The sequence below is a fragment of the Cricetulus griseus genome, chromosome 3 (assembly GCF_003668045.3).
Source record: "Cricetulus griseus strain 17A/GY chromosome 3, alternate assembly CriGri-PICRH-1.0, whole genome shotgun sequence".
Lineage (NCBI taxonomy): Eukaryota > Metazoa > Chordata > Mammalia > Rodentia > Cricetidae > Cricetulus > Cricetulus griseus.
Window position 1 is genome coordinate 78,723,276 of NC_048596.1, and position 15,896 is coordinate 78,739,171.

The window sequence follows — 15,896 nt, forward strand, 5'->3', positions numbered from 1 at the left end:
GTGTATCAAGCATCCTGTGAGCTAGTCTCTTTGCTGTGTATAGTGGAGGGTTGGGATGGAATCAAGTGTATATAAAAGGGAATTGAGGAGGAAAGGAAGAAGGCAAGCTGTCTGGCTTTAAATGCCTCATGTACTCTTGCAGCCCAAATATAAAATGACGCTACCAGTGTGCTTCCATTTTCATTTCAAATTATCAGTTAAAAGGTAAAGCAAACAAAACAAAACAGAGAGACTTAAATCTTAACTTTCTATCTCTTCTACTTAGTGATTCCGCCTTAAGTTGATCTTTTGCCTTTTGTCTTAAGGGTTTCAAAGCAGGTACCCTGTGTGGGCACCAAGGGGTCAAAGCCATCCCTGTGTCAGATAGAATCTGTTCTTGGGTTGTTTGAGGTGTCCGGCATGAGGTGAGCTGCTTCAGAAGCGTTGAATGAACAGTAGTGAAGGCTTCCACCTCTAGGGACCTACCTAGGAAGCTGCTCTGTCTCAGATCTACTCTTGCCCTGCAGGAGGCGTTCCCCTGTCACACTCCTTGGAGTGTCTAGTCCAGGGATATTTATCCTAGCTATAGGGATGGAAGGCTAAGAACTATTTTAATAATCACAGAAAAACAGGAAAGAAATGAAGAATATGAGGATGAGCTAGCTAAATTTTGGTTGTATTTTTATGCCAGGAGTTAATTTCTGAGCTGTCACTGCCATATAAACTGCTGTCCATCTATGTTTGTGTATGTGTGCTTTTTTGTGTGTCTGGCTCAGGCTCTTGAAGAGCCATCACAGTTGGGGATGGTATTTTGGTTTCTTATGTGATTTAGCCACAGGTGAGTGGGCTTGCCAGTCATGCCATGTAAATGCTAGTGGGTTCTCAGTGTTAATGGTATCCATACCAACATTCTCAAGTCTGATGAGGCTTTTGTTTATCTGTATCTACTGCCCAGGAGCACGGGGAAGTGATTGACTGCGTTCAGGAGCTGAGCCACTCTGTACACAAGCTCTTTGGCCTGGCATCTGCAGCTGTTGACAGATGTGCTAGATTCACCAATGGCCTGGGGACCTGTGGACTGCTGACAGCCCTGAAATCCCTCTTTGCCAAGTAAGGCTGAAGGAGCTGGGGGCAGGGCCCGACACCTTGGAGGGTTGTGTGTGTTCCAGTTGAGTGTATCCTGTGTTCTGCTGTGACCCTTGGGAAACTACCTATACCTGAGCCCAAGAGGATGTTCTTAAGGGTGCTACGTGGGGCACCATTTGCATAGGTGGAGCACTGGAAGTTATCAACATGTCCATCCAGTGGGCTATGATTAGATACATAATTTAAAATGTCAGGTGAGCCAGGTGTGGTGTCACATACCTTTAATTCCAGCACAGAGGCAGAGGCAGGCAGATATCTGTGAGTTTGAGGCCAGTTGGATCTACATAGTTCAAAGCCAACCAGGGCTATGTAAAGAGACCCTGTCTCAAAAAAACAAAACTAAACACACACACACATACACACACACATACACACACACACACACACACACACACACACACACACACACACACACACACACACACAGAGAGAGAGAGAGAGAGAGAGAGAGAGAGAGAGAGAGAGAGAAAGAGAGAAAGAGAGAGAGAATAAAAATTTTAAAGTAAAATTAAAAAGTGATTATAAATAGCTTATAGGTGAAATAAGCTACTTAGAGAACACGTTTGTTTGAAATGCCCAGAACAGGCAAGTTGAGAGAGAAAACCAGAGCAGGTTCCTGCTTGCCTGGGAAACATAGAGGAGAGAGATAGAGGTGACTGTTAAGGGGCTGGGGTGTCATCAGAGGCAGAGTGTGATTTGCATACATGAGGACTCCGGGTAAATACCCAGTACCCAAAAAGCAAAACCAAAAATGTTACTGAAAGAAAGAAAAAGAAAAAAGGGGCAGTTTAACCACATTTTGTCAGAAGAATAAGGAAGAAGCATGAGGCTGGGTTCTCTGACCATGTAACTGAGGCATGAGGGTCCTTGGGAGCCGACATCCTCCAGTCTTTACGTAATGTCTTTTGATCAGATCTGCCCTCATGCTGTGCTCTCCAGTTTCTTCCTTCTCTCCCCCATCACTTTCCTTCCCAACCTCATGTGCTCTGTCTTTTTTTATACCCAGGCTCTACTTAGTACCACCAGTATGCACATGTGTGTTGGGCCATTTGGGGGCTGCTTCTCTGAGGAAAGCTGACTCTCCTTCCCCCAGCAGCCATCGGTTGCCAACAGCTCCTCAGCTAGGGGTGGAATTTCATGGCTCCTTCCCCACCTGTGCTTGGATTTTGGCAGGCTTGATCTTGTGTAGGTGTCACCCATGCAGTCACAGATTTTGTGAGTTCATGTGTGCAATGGTGCTGCCATGTCCAGCACACAATGTTTCTTTGCAGATGTACATACCTCTGGCTCTTACAGTCTTTCCATCTCCTCTCTCTGATGACCCAGGGGCCTGGGCTTCGGGGTGATACAGCTGTTCCCTTTAGAGCTGAGCACTCCACAGTCTCGTGTTCTGTGCACATCTCTGAGTCTCTGTACTAATCCATCTACGGGAAAAAGAAGCTTCTCTGACGAGGATTGAGAGACACACTGACCCATGGGTATAAAGATGACAATTTAGAGGACAGTTTATTACTGTTGAGTGATAGTGTTAGGTTTTCCCTAGAACATGCAACCTAGCCAACCTCAGGCTTTTGCCCGTGCTAACAGTACAAGGCAGTGCATGAGTTTCATCTTGAGGATCATGTCTTAAATCTGCTTAGAAAGTGCTTGATTGCACCCATAATATTCATGCAGCTATTACACCAGTGGGCATATCTTTCCCTAGACACCATATGCTATCAAACAAAACAAAACAACAGTGTTAGATGTAGGTTGTGTCTTTTTGAGTGGTCAGTGGAGTGCCATAGACTCCTCCAAACAATATGGATTATTGCTATTGCTCTTGGTTACTCTTCAGAACTTGATAGTGAGACCCTACTTCTGAAAGCACCAGCTATTGGAGTTACAGGACATGGGGAGACCAAACTGGCTCCGGCTGGGAAGCTTCACCTACTGGATAGCTTTCATAATGCGGGAAGGGGCTATGCACACTACCTCAGGGTGTGGGAAGAAGCATAGTCAACAGCCTTACCCAGCTCTGTGAGCTGCACATACATTCTTATGCTCTCCAAGGACCTCCCCGTGAGAATCTGTTTCTCCATGAAGTTGCCCTGCATTTCCAGACCCCTTTACTGAACTGAATGCTGTTTTGCTTAGGATGTTAGGGAGCTCTTATCATTCCAGAAATACCAGACTCACTCCTGTGAGCCCAATGTTCTTGGCTGTCGCCATCAGCCCCACCCTGGGCAGCTCTGTTGAGGCCTTATGGGTTAGAGGTTTATCCAGAAGAACCCAGGTGTGTTTCTGAAAGAAAGAAGTGTTAGTAGGGAGTATAGTGTTTACTTGTTTATTTTTATTTTTTTAGGTTTATTTAGTTCATGTGTATGGATGTTTTGCCTGCATGTCTGTTTGTACACCATGTGCTTGTCTGGTCTCCCTGGAGGTCAGAAGTAGCGCTTATTCCCTGGAACTGGAGTTACAGGTTGTTGTGAGGTGCCATGTGGGTGCTGGGAACTGAACCCAGATTCTCTGCAAGAGCATCCAGTGCCCTTAATTACTGAGCCAAGTTTCCAGATGACCCCTACCCTGCCTCTTTTTGAAAAAATCTCTTCTCGTCCTGCCATTGTCAGGATTTTGTGGGTGGAGAGCTTTTCTTTTGGGATTTAAAAACTATTCTGTAAGGTTATAGAAATAATGCATTTAGACATAGTTCTCCCCCAATATAAAACATAAAAAATATAAAAATATGCTCCCCTTCTATCAGCTTTCAGTCCTTTCCAGGTAGTACGTTGGAATGCTTTGTTTTTGGTTTTCTGATTCTTTGCAGATAAGTAAGATTTCATCTGCTCCTAGGTTCCCTTTCCTACCATTGAGTTTTAGTCTTCTTGCCATGACTAGTCTAGATTGGAAGATTTGCTTGCAAAAGTACCCGGAATGTCAGTAACTGCATTACAGTGGGGCTGTGTGTTCTGCAACATTTCTAGACCCTATTTCCAAAGAAGTGCATGTGCTAGGATGAGTTGGTATTGAGCAGCAGCATCTCTCACCATGTTGGCCATTGGATTCCATTTGGTGGCCATCTCTGCCCTCCTCATCTTGAACATCCCCTAAGGCTGCCCTGTCCTTTATTAAATGGTGTGAAGATTTTTCTGTAGTCAGAGGTTCCTAAGTGTTTTTTCTCTGTGACAGAAGCCTTGAAGGACTTTTGCCAGGTTGACAGTTTGTCCACAGCTGTGGACTTTCAACTGTCTTTATAGCTGCTGCTTCTTCCTCCTCCCTAGGTATGTGTCTCATTTCACCAATGCTCTCCAGTCAGTTCGAAAGAAGTGCAGACTGGATGATATTCCTCCCAACTCCCTCTTCCAGGAAGACTGGACCGCCTTTCAGAACTCTGTCAGGTAATGTGGGTGTTGCAGCGTAACAGTGTAATGCGGCGCCAAATGGAGCAAGCAACGTGGCCATAAAATGTGCTATCAAATATGTGTGTTTAGCCGGGTGGTGGTGGCGCATGCCTTTAATCCCAGCAGTTGGGAGACAGAGACAGATGGATCTCTGTGAGTTCAAGGCCAGCCTGGTCTACAGAGGAAGTTCCTGGACAGGTTCCAAAGCTACACAGAAAAGCCCTGTCTCAGCAACCCCCTCCTCGCAAAATCTAAAAACAAAAACGAAAAAAACCTAGTACCTAAATTTAAACAGCCAATAAATAAAAAAAACCCAAACAGCTGCCAACAAAAACACAAAAATATCCCTATACTTTGTAAGATATTATTTTTTAAAGATTTATTTTCATTTTCTGTATATGAGTGTTTTGCCTGCATCTATGTCTGTGCACTATGTGCATGCAGTACCAGAGGAGGCCAGAAGGGGGCATCAAATCCATTGGAACCAGAGTTAAGACAGCCACCACATGGGTACTGGGAACTGAACTTTTGTCCTCTGCAAGAGCAGCAAGTCCGCTTAATCACTGAACCATTTCTCCAGCCCCTATGAAATATTTAAAAAATTTTTTTTACAAATTCTTGTCTTCTTTTTCTTTCTTTTTTTTTTGGGGGGGGGGGGTTCGAGACAGGGTTTCTCTGTGGCTTTGGAGCCTATCCTGGAACTAGCTCTGTAGACCAGGCTGGTCTTGAACTCACAGAGATCCACCTGCCTCTGCCTCCTGAGTGCTGGGATTAAAGGTGTGCGCCACCACCGCCGAGCATAACGCCTGTCTTCTTTAATGAAACTCTTTTACATTTGGTATGAGATTCCCCTTCTCCCCAACCTGTATATATTTATATATTTTTTTCCGAAGCTGAAATGTTCAGCTGTATTTTGGAGAGTACAGCAGAGCTGGTCTGTCCTGTTTTGGGTCTAAGAACCACAGCACTTCATCATACGAGAATGCCTTTGGAAAGGATCCTTAAGGAGCTGAGTGGCAGGCATCGAGCTAACCCTCTCATGTTGTCAACAGCTACACTCTGAAGAGCTCATATGACTTTTGGGCCACTAGGTAGACATCCCAGTGCCTGGGGAGTGTGATCAGCAGTATGTTGGGAAGGTTGGCCCTGGCATGTTTGACTGACAAGTTTCTGACCCACAGAGACCACTTACCATCATAGCATTTAACAGAAATTTGGATTAGTTGCCAACAGGTAAAGCAAATTGAACACAATCCAGATCTCTGAAATGGCCTACAAAATTTGAGGCTGTGGCACAAAGAGATCTACGTTGTCACAGAGATAATGGGGCTGGTAGCTGAAGCCGCTGACTGGTGTGTCTAGGGAAACTGCATCTTATGGGTCTGTATTCCAGAAGCAAGCTGTTCTTCAGCTGACCCGCCTCATCTACTTATACATCTTGCCTCACCCGTGGCCCCCATGCCTGGGTGTGTCACATGGTAACATTAGGGTACATGCTGTGGATGCCAGAGCTCAAGACAGCCTCTGAAGGTGGTCAGGGTGAACCAGCATTACCCAAGATCAACCTGGGTTACCATCTTAGGGCCTCTGTTCTGGGCTTTATGTTCATGGACTGTGATGCTTTGGGTGCTAACTGCATCCCCTCTCCCATGGGGTCTTGGCACACCAGGAAATATTCTGTATAAGGCTGCTCTGGTGCACCTGAAGCGAGTGGAATATTTTACTTTCTCATAAACCTTTCTCATGATGGAATGCCCAGATACCCTGGTGATGACAGGTACTTTCAGGGAGAGTTAAACGTTAACTAGGCTTGAGATGTTTTGAATCTTTGGATTTGTTCCAACATAATGGGTTTGCTGCGCAAGGACCAGTAACTAGAATATGAGGGCTGGCATGCTATTACTTCAAAATGAAAAGGTTATGAAATACAGATGTGACAGTCACTCAGGCTTATCTCTGAGAAACAAATGGGTTTATCAGCATCTGCCTTTCATGTGTGAGAGGGAGAGAGTTTTCTATGCAAATAGTAGCTGTCTAGTAGGTATTGAGTAATACATTTCACTTTCAAATTTTAAATACGGAGTACTTCTAGCCAGTTTTCTTAAAGTTAAACCCAGTATTTTGGATATGTAAAATTGGTAGCATTGAGTAGAATCGTGATTCAAAGCAGAAGTGTTAGTAACATGGAGGAATCAGGAGGGACCTGCACTTGCCTCTGTCATTCATTATATTTGATGAAACATTTCAGGGAGGCAGTGACAGGTTTACTCTTTTCCCAGAGCCCAGTGCCACCAGAAGGAGCAAATAGTTGGTACTTTTATGAATGAGACTGTGTTTGTCCTGTAAATGCTGGCATTCCCACTTGTGCTTGAGCTCAAGTGCTTTATGTTCTGTTTAGGATCATTGCCACTTGTGGAGAGCTCTTGCGCCAGTGTGGGGACTTCGAGCAGCAGCTAGCAAACAGGTAGGAGGGGGCATCCTTGATCTCCTTGCCTTTCATCCCCTGGGGTTCTTGGCTGAGCGGTATTTGATCCAGTTCATGGACAGAACCTGAAAGCCATAGGGCTGGAAGGTTGCCTGTATCTAGATACAAGGTGTCATTACTGTCATCATTAAACATTTATTGAACACCTAAAAGGGCAAGGCTCATCCTACTTGGCAGTAGTCACATAAATCTGGTTAGATATGGAGGCGCCGGTCCAGATGAGGAAGTAGTACATGTTGTTTCCCAATTATATCTGGGTTAGGCTTCTACTTATGGTCAGTTATTGGGCTAGAAATAAATTTGCTCATAGAGACGATGTTACAAATGGTGACTAAGGCCCTCAGACAAGCCTAGAGAATCAAAATTAACCCAAGCAGCTTGCAGTCCAAGTCCTGGTAGAATTCTAGTCTGCCAAGGGGATGAGAATCAAAAGAGAATTTTGGAGTCTGCGCTATGAAAAACCCATTTTACACTCCTGTGTCTCCTCTAATAGTGTCAGGGCTTTATATGTGATCCAGCGTTACTCCATTCAGACATTTCCCTACCAAGCTTCCCAGCTTCTTTGTTCCTTCATCCTGTCAAAATTAAGAAGCCTGGTATGGGGGTGGTTGTTGTTTAACAGTTACTTAATGTGTGTGTGTGTGTGTGTGTGTGTGTGTGTGTGTGTGTGTGTTTAGATGGGTCTTTACTATGTAGCCCAGGCTGTCTTAAAACTCAGTGTATAGACCAGCTAGCCTTGAATTTACAGAGATCCACTTGCCTCTATCTCCCAAGTGCTGGGGTTGGGATTAAAAGCATATACTACAATGCCTGGCTGAGAGAGTCATTGATTTTAATTTTGTTGTCATCAGAATGTATGAGTGTTGTTCCCACACTTCTGTTTGTCTGTCCTTACATTGGCACTGCTCTGAATATATGTGTTAGACATCTCTCCTCTTCTGGACATAGCAACTTTCCTTAATCTTTTACCTTTCAAAGGGTCAGGAAGGCTTTGGTTTGGAAGGTAAGTGGATTGGGTGGCTATGGGGATGAGCTTCTTGCTGCAGTTTGCAGCCTAGAGAGAAGCTAAAAGGCTGTTTCTGCTTCAGTAAGAGACCACATAGGCTCTGAAAGAGGTGATATCATTCTGGAATCACTGAACCTGGGGACAGTCACCATCTGTGTTCCCATCTGGGTCACTGCTTGGTGTGTGACAGCCACCCTGTAAAGCTTATCTTATCTCCCATCTGTCTCACCTTAGAACCCAGACTCTAGCAAAGCCACTCCCCAGGAATGGGCACATGGCAAGGCAGAGCAGATGCTCTGGAGAAGACTGACATCGATTGTTACTCTTAAGGTCTTTTGCAAGGGGTTATAGGCTGTGTAAAGCAGAGCTGATGTCGCTTTTTTCCTGGGTGACTTGGGTGAGATGCAGGGAGATTGCTACTGCTTCTCTGTACCTTCCTGGTGCTAGCTACTTTCCTTTAGAACACTGGTACATATGATGGTTGTTTATGATGCTTTGGCTACACACTGGTACATTCAGGAGAAACCGTGTTTTAAATTTTGGTCTTTTGTAGACTAGCATTGCCCAGGCTATGATCCTTTCCTACAAGGCAGGGCAGTGGCAACCATCCTACAGCTCTCTCTCTCAGCCCCCTCTAGTGTTGGTAAGCTTGGAGCCTAGAAGGTTGAGGACTTTAGGATGTTTTCAACTTATGAGGGTTTATTGAATCTCAGCCCCATTGTAAGTCTAGGAGTGTCTGCATTTTTAAGGTCCTTGTAGGATTGTTCAAATGTACAGTTGGGTTTTAGGAACTCAGTGTAAATGTCCATGCTTCCAGGGCTGAGGAGAGAAGTAACTTGTCTTGAAGGATTGAGGGAAAGGTGAAAGTATAACCTTCCCTCCTCAGTACACACTCGCTGCATTCTCCAGGCACATTGGTGCATGGTGGCCCTTTCCATTAATCTCTGAGCTTGACAGTTAGGACTGTTTACCTCTTCAGTATTCTCAGCTGAGCTGTAGAGGGCGTTACAGTGATGGGAAATCAAGGGCTCATTTCTCTGAGACTCAAGTCATCACTAGTGATGAGGTCATCTGGTGATGTCTGTATGGCGATGAGGCTAAGAGCAGATGCCATTAGTTCTCTGGAGTTGGAGTTGTGCTGACGGACACTTTAGACTGCAGTCTTTGCTATAGAGACTGTTACTGACATGTCTTATTTTCTTTAGCTTGGATGGCTAGCTAATCCAGGGAGGCCAGATTCCCATGGGCTACCTGAGATGGAAGCATGTGTTACTGTAACTCCCTGGAAGAGAGGAGAGCTGAACCCAGAAGGCAGTGATGAAAGCATCTGGTTACCCATGTGCAGCTGCTGGTCCTTCACACACAGCTGTTGAACCCCGTCATGTGCTAGGCACTGTACTGGGTGCTAGGATTGGGTGATGAAGCCACTTTATTCTGTCTTTACCATTTTGTAAGTGAGAGGAAAACCTCTGGGAGGTGCACAGCAGAGGCAAGAGGCTGCCAGCAGCGAAGGGCCAAGTGCCCTAGGGAGAGGAGAGCCTGGGGACCTCCTGAGGGACACACCCAGGAGGGAAAGTGTGTCAGAGAGTGAGCCTGTGAGGCAGGTGTGTGAGTATGGATGGGAAGGGCAGTGGATGGGTGTGGTGTCCGCACCACAACTAAGTCTGAGTATCGGGCAAAAGCCTGGGGATTTAATTAAAAACTGAGCTGTCCAGTCATCTGTGCTAGGAGAATGTGTGTGTGCGCGTCTGTTTTTTTTTTTTTCAGGGAGGGAGCAGCCTTATATACAGACTCACCGCACAGTGGAAAAACCCCAGGTGTAAGAGTTCATGTTTTTGATGCCAGTGGGGCAAGGCCTGGCCTGTAATCCAGGACTAGAAAACAGGATGCATCTGTGGTTATCAACTCACGGAGACCTCTTGTGGGCTGGGGCCCAACATCTCTCCCGACAGATGGGCAGAGACAAATGGGAGGCTGTGAGGGATTGGCTTCTGCATGTTTTCATTTTATCCTGGAGAGCTGAGGTTGCTTCTGAAAAAAAAAAAAAAAAAAAAAGGCAAAATCAGACTTGCCTTTGGAAAGACTATTCTCTTTTTGTTTTATTATTATTATTATTATTTGTTGTTGTTGTTTTATTTTTAGACAGGGTTTCTCTGTGGCTTTGGTGGCTGTCCTGGAACTAGCTCTTGTAGACCAGGCTGGTCTCAAACTCACAGAGATCCGCCTGCATCTGCCTCCCGAGTGCTGGGATTAAAGGCGTGCGCCACCACTGCCCGGTGGAAAGACTATTGTGTTAGTTGGAGTGGATGAAATGGAGCAAAGAAGAGAAGGAAATGGTTAGTGTAGAGTACTTCTTCAATCCAGACCTGGTGGTGAAGTCCAAGGGAGGTGGTCAGGGATAGGCCACAGCTTCCCAGACAGACAAAGGAGCCAACCAAATTGCTGGTGAGTTTAAGCAATGGGAACAGCAGCTTGAGCCTCAGGGGAGTAGGTGGGAAGCAGTTTGAGTATGCTGGGGTTTCTGAGAAAGGAAGCCCTTGTCTGTAGTGTTGTTCAGCAAGCTTGGGGGACTACTGTACCCTTTTTATTTTTAATATAGGGTCTCACTATACATCTCTGGCAGACCTGGAACTCACAGAGATCCACCAATGTCTTCCTCTAGGTGTTGGGATTAAAGGTGTATGTCACCATGCCTGGTTTTGTTTTATTTTCTTGAGATAGGGTCAAGGTTTGCTTCAAACTTGTAATTCAGCTCAACCTCCTGAGTACTGGCATTTCAGGTATATGCCATCCTGCCTAGCCCAGGGGCCTGTGTTTTAATAACTGAGTGCCATCTAAAACTTGGCATGTCCAAAGCAATTGCTTTCATAAGAAATATTTGAAAGGGAGGGTCAGGCAGTTAGCTGCATTTGGGGTTGTCACAGTTCCTCTTCTTTCCCCACAATTCTGTACACATTCAACTCTGGGAGCTGAATGGCAAGAGTGGGCTGAGGGGGAAGAGTGTTTGTAGCCTCAGTCCCTGTTGGTAGAGACTCAACTCCACAGAAGTACCATGAGTGGATTATCACAGAGACACTCCCTGAGGCATTTTTCTTTCTTGAAGACTCTGGAAAGTGCCAGCTTCCCTCAATAGATCTCCCTGTAGCATCCAAGCCACAAACGTAAACTTTGTGGTGTGCCAATGAATACCAAGATTATAGTCCAGTGTATGGGGAAGGTATGTGCTGAGCATAACTAGATGTAGAGTTAGCAGTGGCTCACACAGCCATTTGTCTCTTCCACTCTGTGATGCCCATGGAGCATGGAAGTGAACAGTATCCCAGATGGCAGCCAGCTGTGCGCTTCTCTTGGGCAGGCTCTCCACCATGGCAACAAGATGGTGTCTCCTGGTGGCATGAGTGTAAAATAGGATTAAAGTTGATTTTCAGTGTTAACCCTGGTTTCTTTTCTGCACTTGAGGCCTAGCTCATTCCTAAATTAAGATGGATGTCTTCATTTTATTATAAAGCAGACCTTAATTCTGCCTACTTTATGAGGGTATCCTACATTTAGGAAGAGCCGTTGTAACTCAGTCCCTCCTGCTCAGGGTACTTTGCTTACTACTTTGCTTTCAGGATCCTGTCCACAGCGGGGAAGTATCTGTCCGACTCCTACAGCCCTCGGAGCCTGGCAGGTTTTCAGGACAGCATCTTGACAGACAAGAAGAGCCCTGCCAAGAACCCATGGCAGGAGTATAATTACCTCCAGAAAGATAACCCTGCTGAATATGCCAGTTTAATGGAAATACTTTATACCCTCAAGGTATGAGATCAGGCCAGCAACGTTCTTACCAGTGAAACCTTTCCCTTGTCACTCACTCTCCCCTGGTGCCAGGGTTTCTGGCTCCATTTGCAGGCCCTGCCTTCATCTTTCTGTCTCCTGTCTGTGAGGTTTTAAGGAGCTAGTAACCGGCTCTGGGTTGGAACTTGCTAAGACAAAGCTGTAGGAGGCAGGTGGATGAAAGCCAGGCTTGAGAATTGTCTAGGAAGCTTACTGTCACTCAGTTCAGAAATACACTTGTCTGTGAGACCATGGTAGTTGAAGCCCCTGGTCCTTATGTAGCATAGTCCCCTTTACTGAGTGGCAGCCAGGGATCAGATGTGTACTGTTTGCAGTTAGAGTGAACTTGTAAAGAGGAACACTTTGAGGGTGGGTCTGACTAGTCCCTGAAGCCTTAGTCAGTTTACCATGAAGCTGACCTTGGCTTTGAGCTTTAGGCCCCTTGGATCCAGGGACAAGAGGACTTCCCAGAAAATGGGGTGAGTCACCCAGCTCCTAGGCATGCCTCACAGGGTTGTAAGAGAACTGTGGGCATCTGATCAGAACACCACTACACTACAGATGCATTCTTACGCCATCAGATGCAATCTCTGCAGCTCTCTTGATGCGTGAAGTGCTCTGGGGTGAACTGTGCATTGAGACCCTGCTGTTATTTCCCCAAAGTCTCCCCATCTCTGCACCTTGGCCCACCACTGGCTGCATTTGAGCTTGACAAACACACTTCTTAAAGCAATTCTATAAACTCATTCATCCATGCTTCTGAGATTAAGTTAAACCAACTCTGTTTATCTTTATTGCTAATCTGATTTATGTCTGTTGTAATCGGTCCATTTATAATCACAAGAACTAAGGTTACATTTTCCATCCCTGTATTTTCTCAGGCTGTATGGATTCCCAGGACTCACACAGGTTGTACATGCTCTGGCTTTCAGCCAAGGGTAACTGACCTGACCTCTCTGGGAATCAGAATTCTGCCCATCACTCTTGTTTATATGTGAGGCTACGATCTTTCCTACATTTCCTCAGTCCCCAAGGGATGGTCATAAGTTAGGTTTTCCTATACTGCCAATCCATAAATAAACTCATGTTGGGACAAATGCACCAGAATCACCTGGGAAGTGATATCAACCCTCACCAGTTCAGTAGTTTGGAGCTTGTCTAGTCAGACTTTTCCTGGGGTGGGGGTGAGGTGGGGTGCATAGTCAGGTTTGGGGACCACTGTTGTAGAAGACGTTCACTATGACCTTGTTTGGGGGCTTAACTGCCTTTGCCTTTTCCTGTCTCAGGAGAAGGGGTCCAGTAATCACAACCTGCTGTCTGCATCACGCACAGCCCTGACTCGGCTGAACCAGCAGGCCCACCAACTGGCTTTCGACTCGGTCTTCCTGCGCATCAAACAGCAGCTGCTGCTCGTCTCTAGGATGGATGTGAGTTCCCATTGACTGCAATGTCTAGGCTCCCAGTTCCTGCCTATGCCAGGATCTTCTCCCTCCTTGCCATGAGAGTCAGGCGCAAACAGCCTTACCGTTGTTGAGAACAGCAGAGTCACTTTGTCATTTCAGTCTCTGGCTTGGTGTGAGTCTCTCATCTTAATTGTAGTTACTCAGACACTATATTGAGAGGTCATTTCATAAGATGATGATGGTGCTGATGGGTTTCATTATTTGAGACCGGGTCTTACCATGTAGCTCAGGCTTGCCTCTCATCATCCTTCTGTCTTAGCCCCGAGTGTTATGATTGCAGGTGTATAGCGTCATGCCCAGCTTCCTGAAGATTGTCAGCATTGCTTGTTCATCTTTCCCAGTGGAAGGCCCTTTCTGCCTTTTCAGGGCTAAGGGAGTTGTGTGCTGCTGTGAGGCCCTGGTCGGAAGAGCTCCTCTCTTCTGATGTTGGTTGACCCTGCAAGGGGGAGCAGTTCTGACTCTCGGGTAGGAGAATGCCTTATTTGCCTTGATTCTATTTCAGAGGAGGTTCTGCCCCTTTCGCTTTTTCACTGGCAGGATTGCCCTGGCTGACCTTGAAGTTGTAAAGGTAGTTAGACCGTTCCGCAGTAGTTAGATGGTACTGGGATTGCAGGCCACACACTCAGCTCTGAGCTGCAACTTTGTTTCCTTGATACATTCTGCCTGTTTCAGAGTCGGCTCACTGCCTTTTCCTCATGCCCTCTTCTGCTTCTCTGTTTGTCCCAGTTGCTTTTGGAGGAGCTGCCCAGCTGTCACATCTTCTCCACTTGTCTTCACTCCAGTTATATCTGTGCACAGATCCTTTCAGGAAATGGCGAGAGCTCACATGGTGTGTTATAAGGCTGTGGCTTTCTGATGCCCTCTAGAAATTGCCTGAAGAACCCCTGTATAGCCTTAATCAAGTCTCAGCCCCACTGTGGGTCTAAAAATCTCTGTCTATAAAATGACTGTTTAACTGTATGGTTTTGATGTTCATTCTACCCTGAGACTCTGATTTTCACTCCGTGAGATTTGGTGGTGTCAGCTCTAGTTGGAGTTTGCACTTGTAGCACTGAGGGCAGCACTGCAGAGAGCTGCGGCAGAGATGATGCGGAGGCCAGGTGCTTAGGGTCTGTTTCTTTAACCTTCTGTGAGCCATGAGGACACAGTAGTTTCCATCCTATGGGTAGTGTATGGCAGATTTTAGCATAGCATCACCAAAGAGTGGATGTAAATTTAGTAAATGATAGTTTTCTTCCTTTCTGTGAGTCTGTATTTTTATATACATATATATATATGTGTGTGTGTGTATAATATATATATATGTGTGTGTGTGTGTGTACGTACGTATGTATAATATATACATCTGATATATATCAGAAAACACACACATGTATGTATATGTAATAAAATAAATATAAGTATAAAATAAATATTTACATTTTTATAAATATTTGAAATTTATTTTTATTTCATGTATATAAATGTGTGTATGTGCAAGTACCATGTGTGTGTAGTGCCCACAGAGGCCAGAAGATGGCACTGGATCTCCTGGAACTGGAGTTACGGATGGTTGTGAGCTACCATGTGGGTTCTGGGAACTGAACCTGAGGCCTCTGCAAGAGCAGGCAGTGCTCTTGACTGTTGAGCCATCTCTCCAGGGACAATCCCCACCCTCCCACCTGTTTTTTGAGACAAGGTCTCCTAAACTAATGTCAAACTCATGAGCCTCCTGCCTCAGCTTCTTAAATCTGGGGTTACAGGCATGCACCTCTACTTAGCTGTGCTTCTCATTTTCTAAGAGAAAGGGCTTAATTGGGTCCTTAAAATAAAAATTATATTCCTATTCATTTTCAGAAACACTTAATACTGGAAAATGCAGAGTAAAAAGTATAGTAAATCCCTTTAAAAGGTCATTATCTAAAATGTTAGTGTAAACATTTGATAGCATGCAATCCCAATGACCTGCTTACTCAAGTGTGTCTCAGGCTGAGCGAATGTCTACAGAATGGGTCCAAAGGATGCATGGAGTTATATTATACACATTATCTTTAAAAGAGTGTCACACTCCTTTGATCCCAGCACTCAGAAGGCAGTGGCAGGTGGAGCTCTATGAGTTCAAGACCAGCCTGGGCTACAAAGTGAGCTTCATGACAGCTATAGGCTAAATAGTGAGACTTTATCTAAAAGACTAAACCAAGCCAAACAAAAAGCAACATGAATATAGATTATACAGATGAAGTCTTATTTGGACTTAAATAACTAAAATTGAAGGGAAACTAAATGAAACAGTAGGAGTTGCATCTCCAGACTCTTACAGCAAGCATTTTACCCACTGAGCCATCTTGCTGCCTATGTTCCTACTGTTTTATTTTGTCATAGTTTAAGATGTCAGCCTCACTTCACCCAGCTGTTGGTCTTAGTTCCACACTGAAGCAGGCTCCCACCTGTCTTTTGGCCTCCATTTCTGCTTTCCAGAGTTCCTTTTTGTGATTCATAGCCCAGTTGCTGGAATCCCCATTCTTGGGTTAGGCTTTATCACGGTGCTGGACACTGGGATAGACCAGGGTAGCTTTGGAGATTAGAAAGACTTGTGTGGGAGCCAGCATCCAGCACACAATACAAAGGCAAACACTTGG

General features: G+C 45.3%; 1 protein-coding gene across 1 annotated transcript in view; it reads left to right on the top strand.

Moving 5' to 3' along the window:
• The window catches only part of Cog7 (component of oligomeric golgi complex 7), a 64,949-nt gene that overhangs the window by 34,316 nt on the left and 14,737 nt on the right, over positions 1 to 15,896 (top strand). Inside the window, exons 9-13 of the mRNA XM_027410249.2 lie at positions 935 to 1,089; positions 4,386 to 4,502; positions 6,904 to 6,969; positions 11,611 to 11,797; positions 13,102 to 13,242. Coding sequence (XP_027266050.1) covers positions 935 to 1,089; positions 4,386 to 4,502; positions 6,904 to 6,969; positions 11,611 to 11,797; positions 13,102 to 13,242 — 666 coding nt within the window. The remainder of the gene's footprint in view (positions 1 to 934; positions 1,090 to 4,385; positions 4,503 to 6,903; positions 6,970 to 11,610; positions 11,798 to 13,101; positions 13,243 to 15,896) is intronic.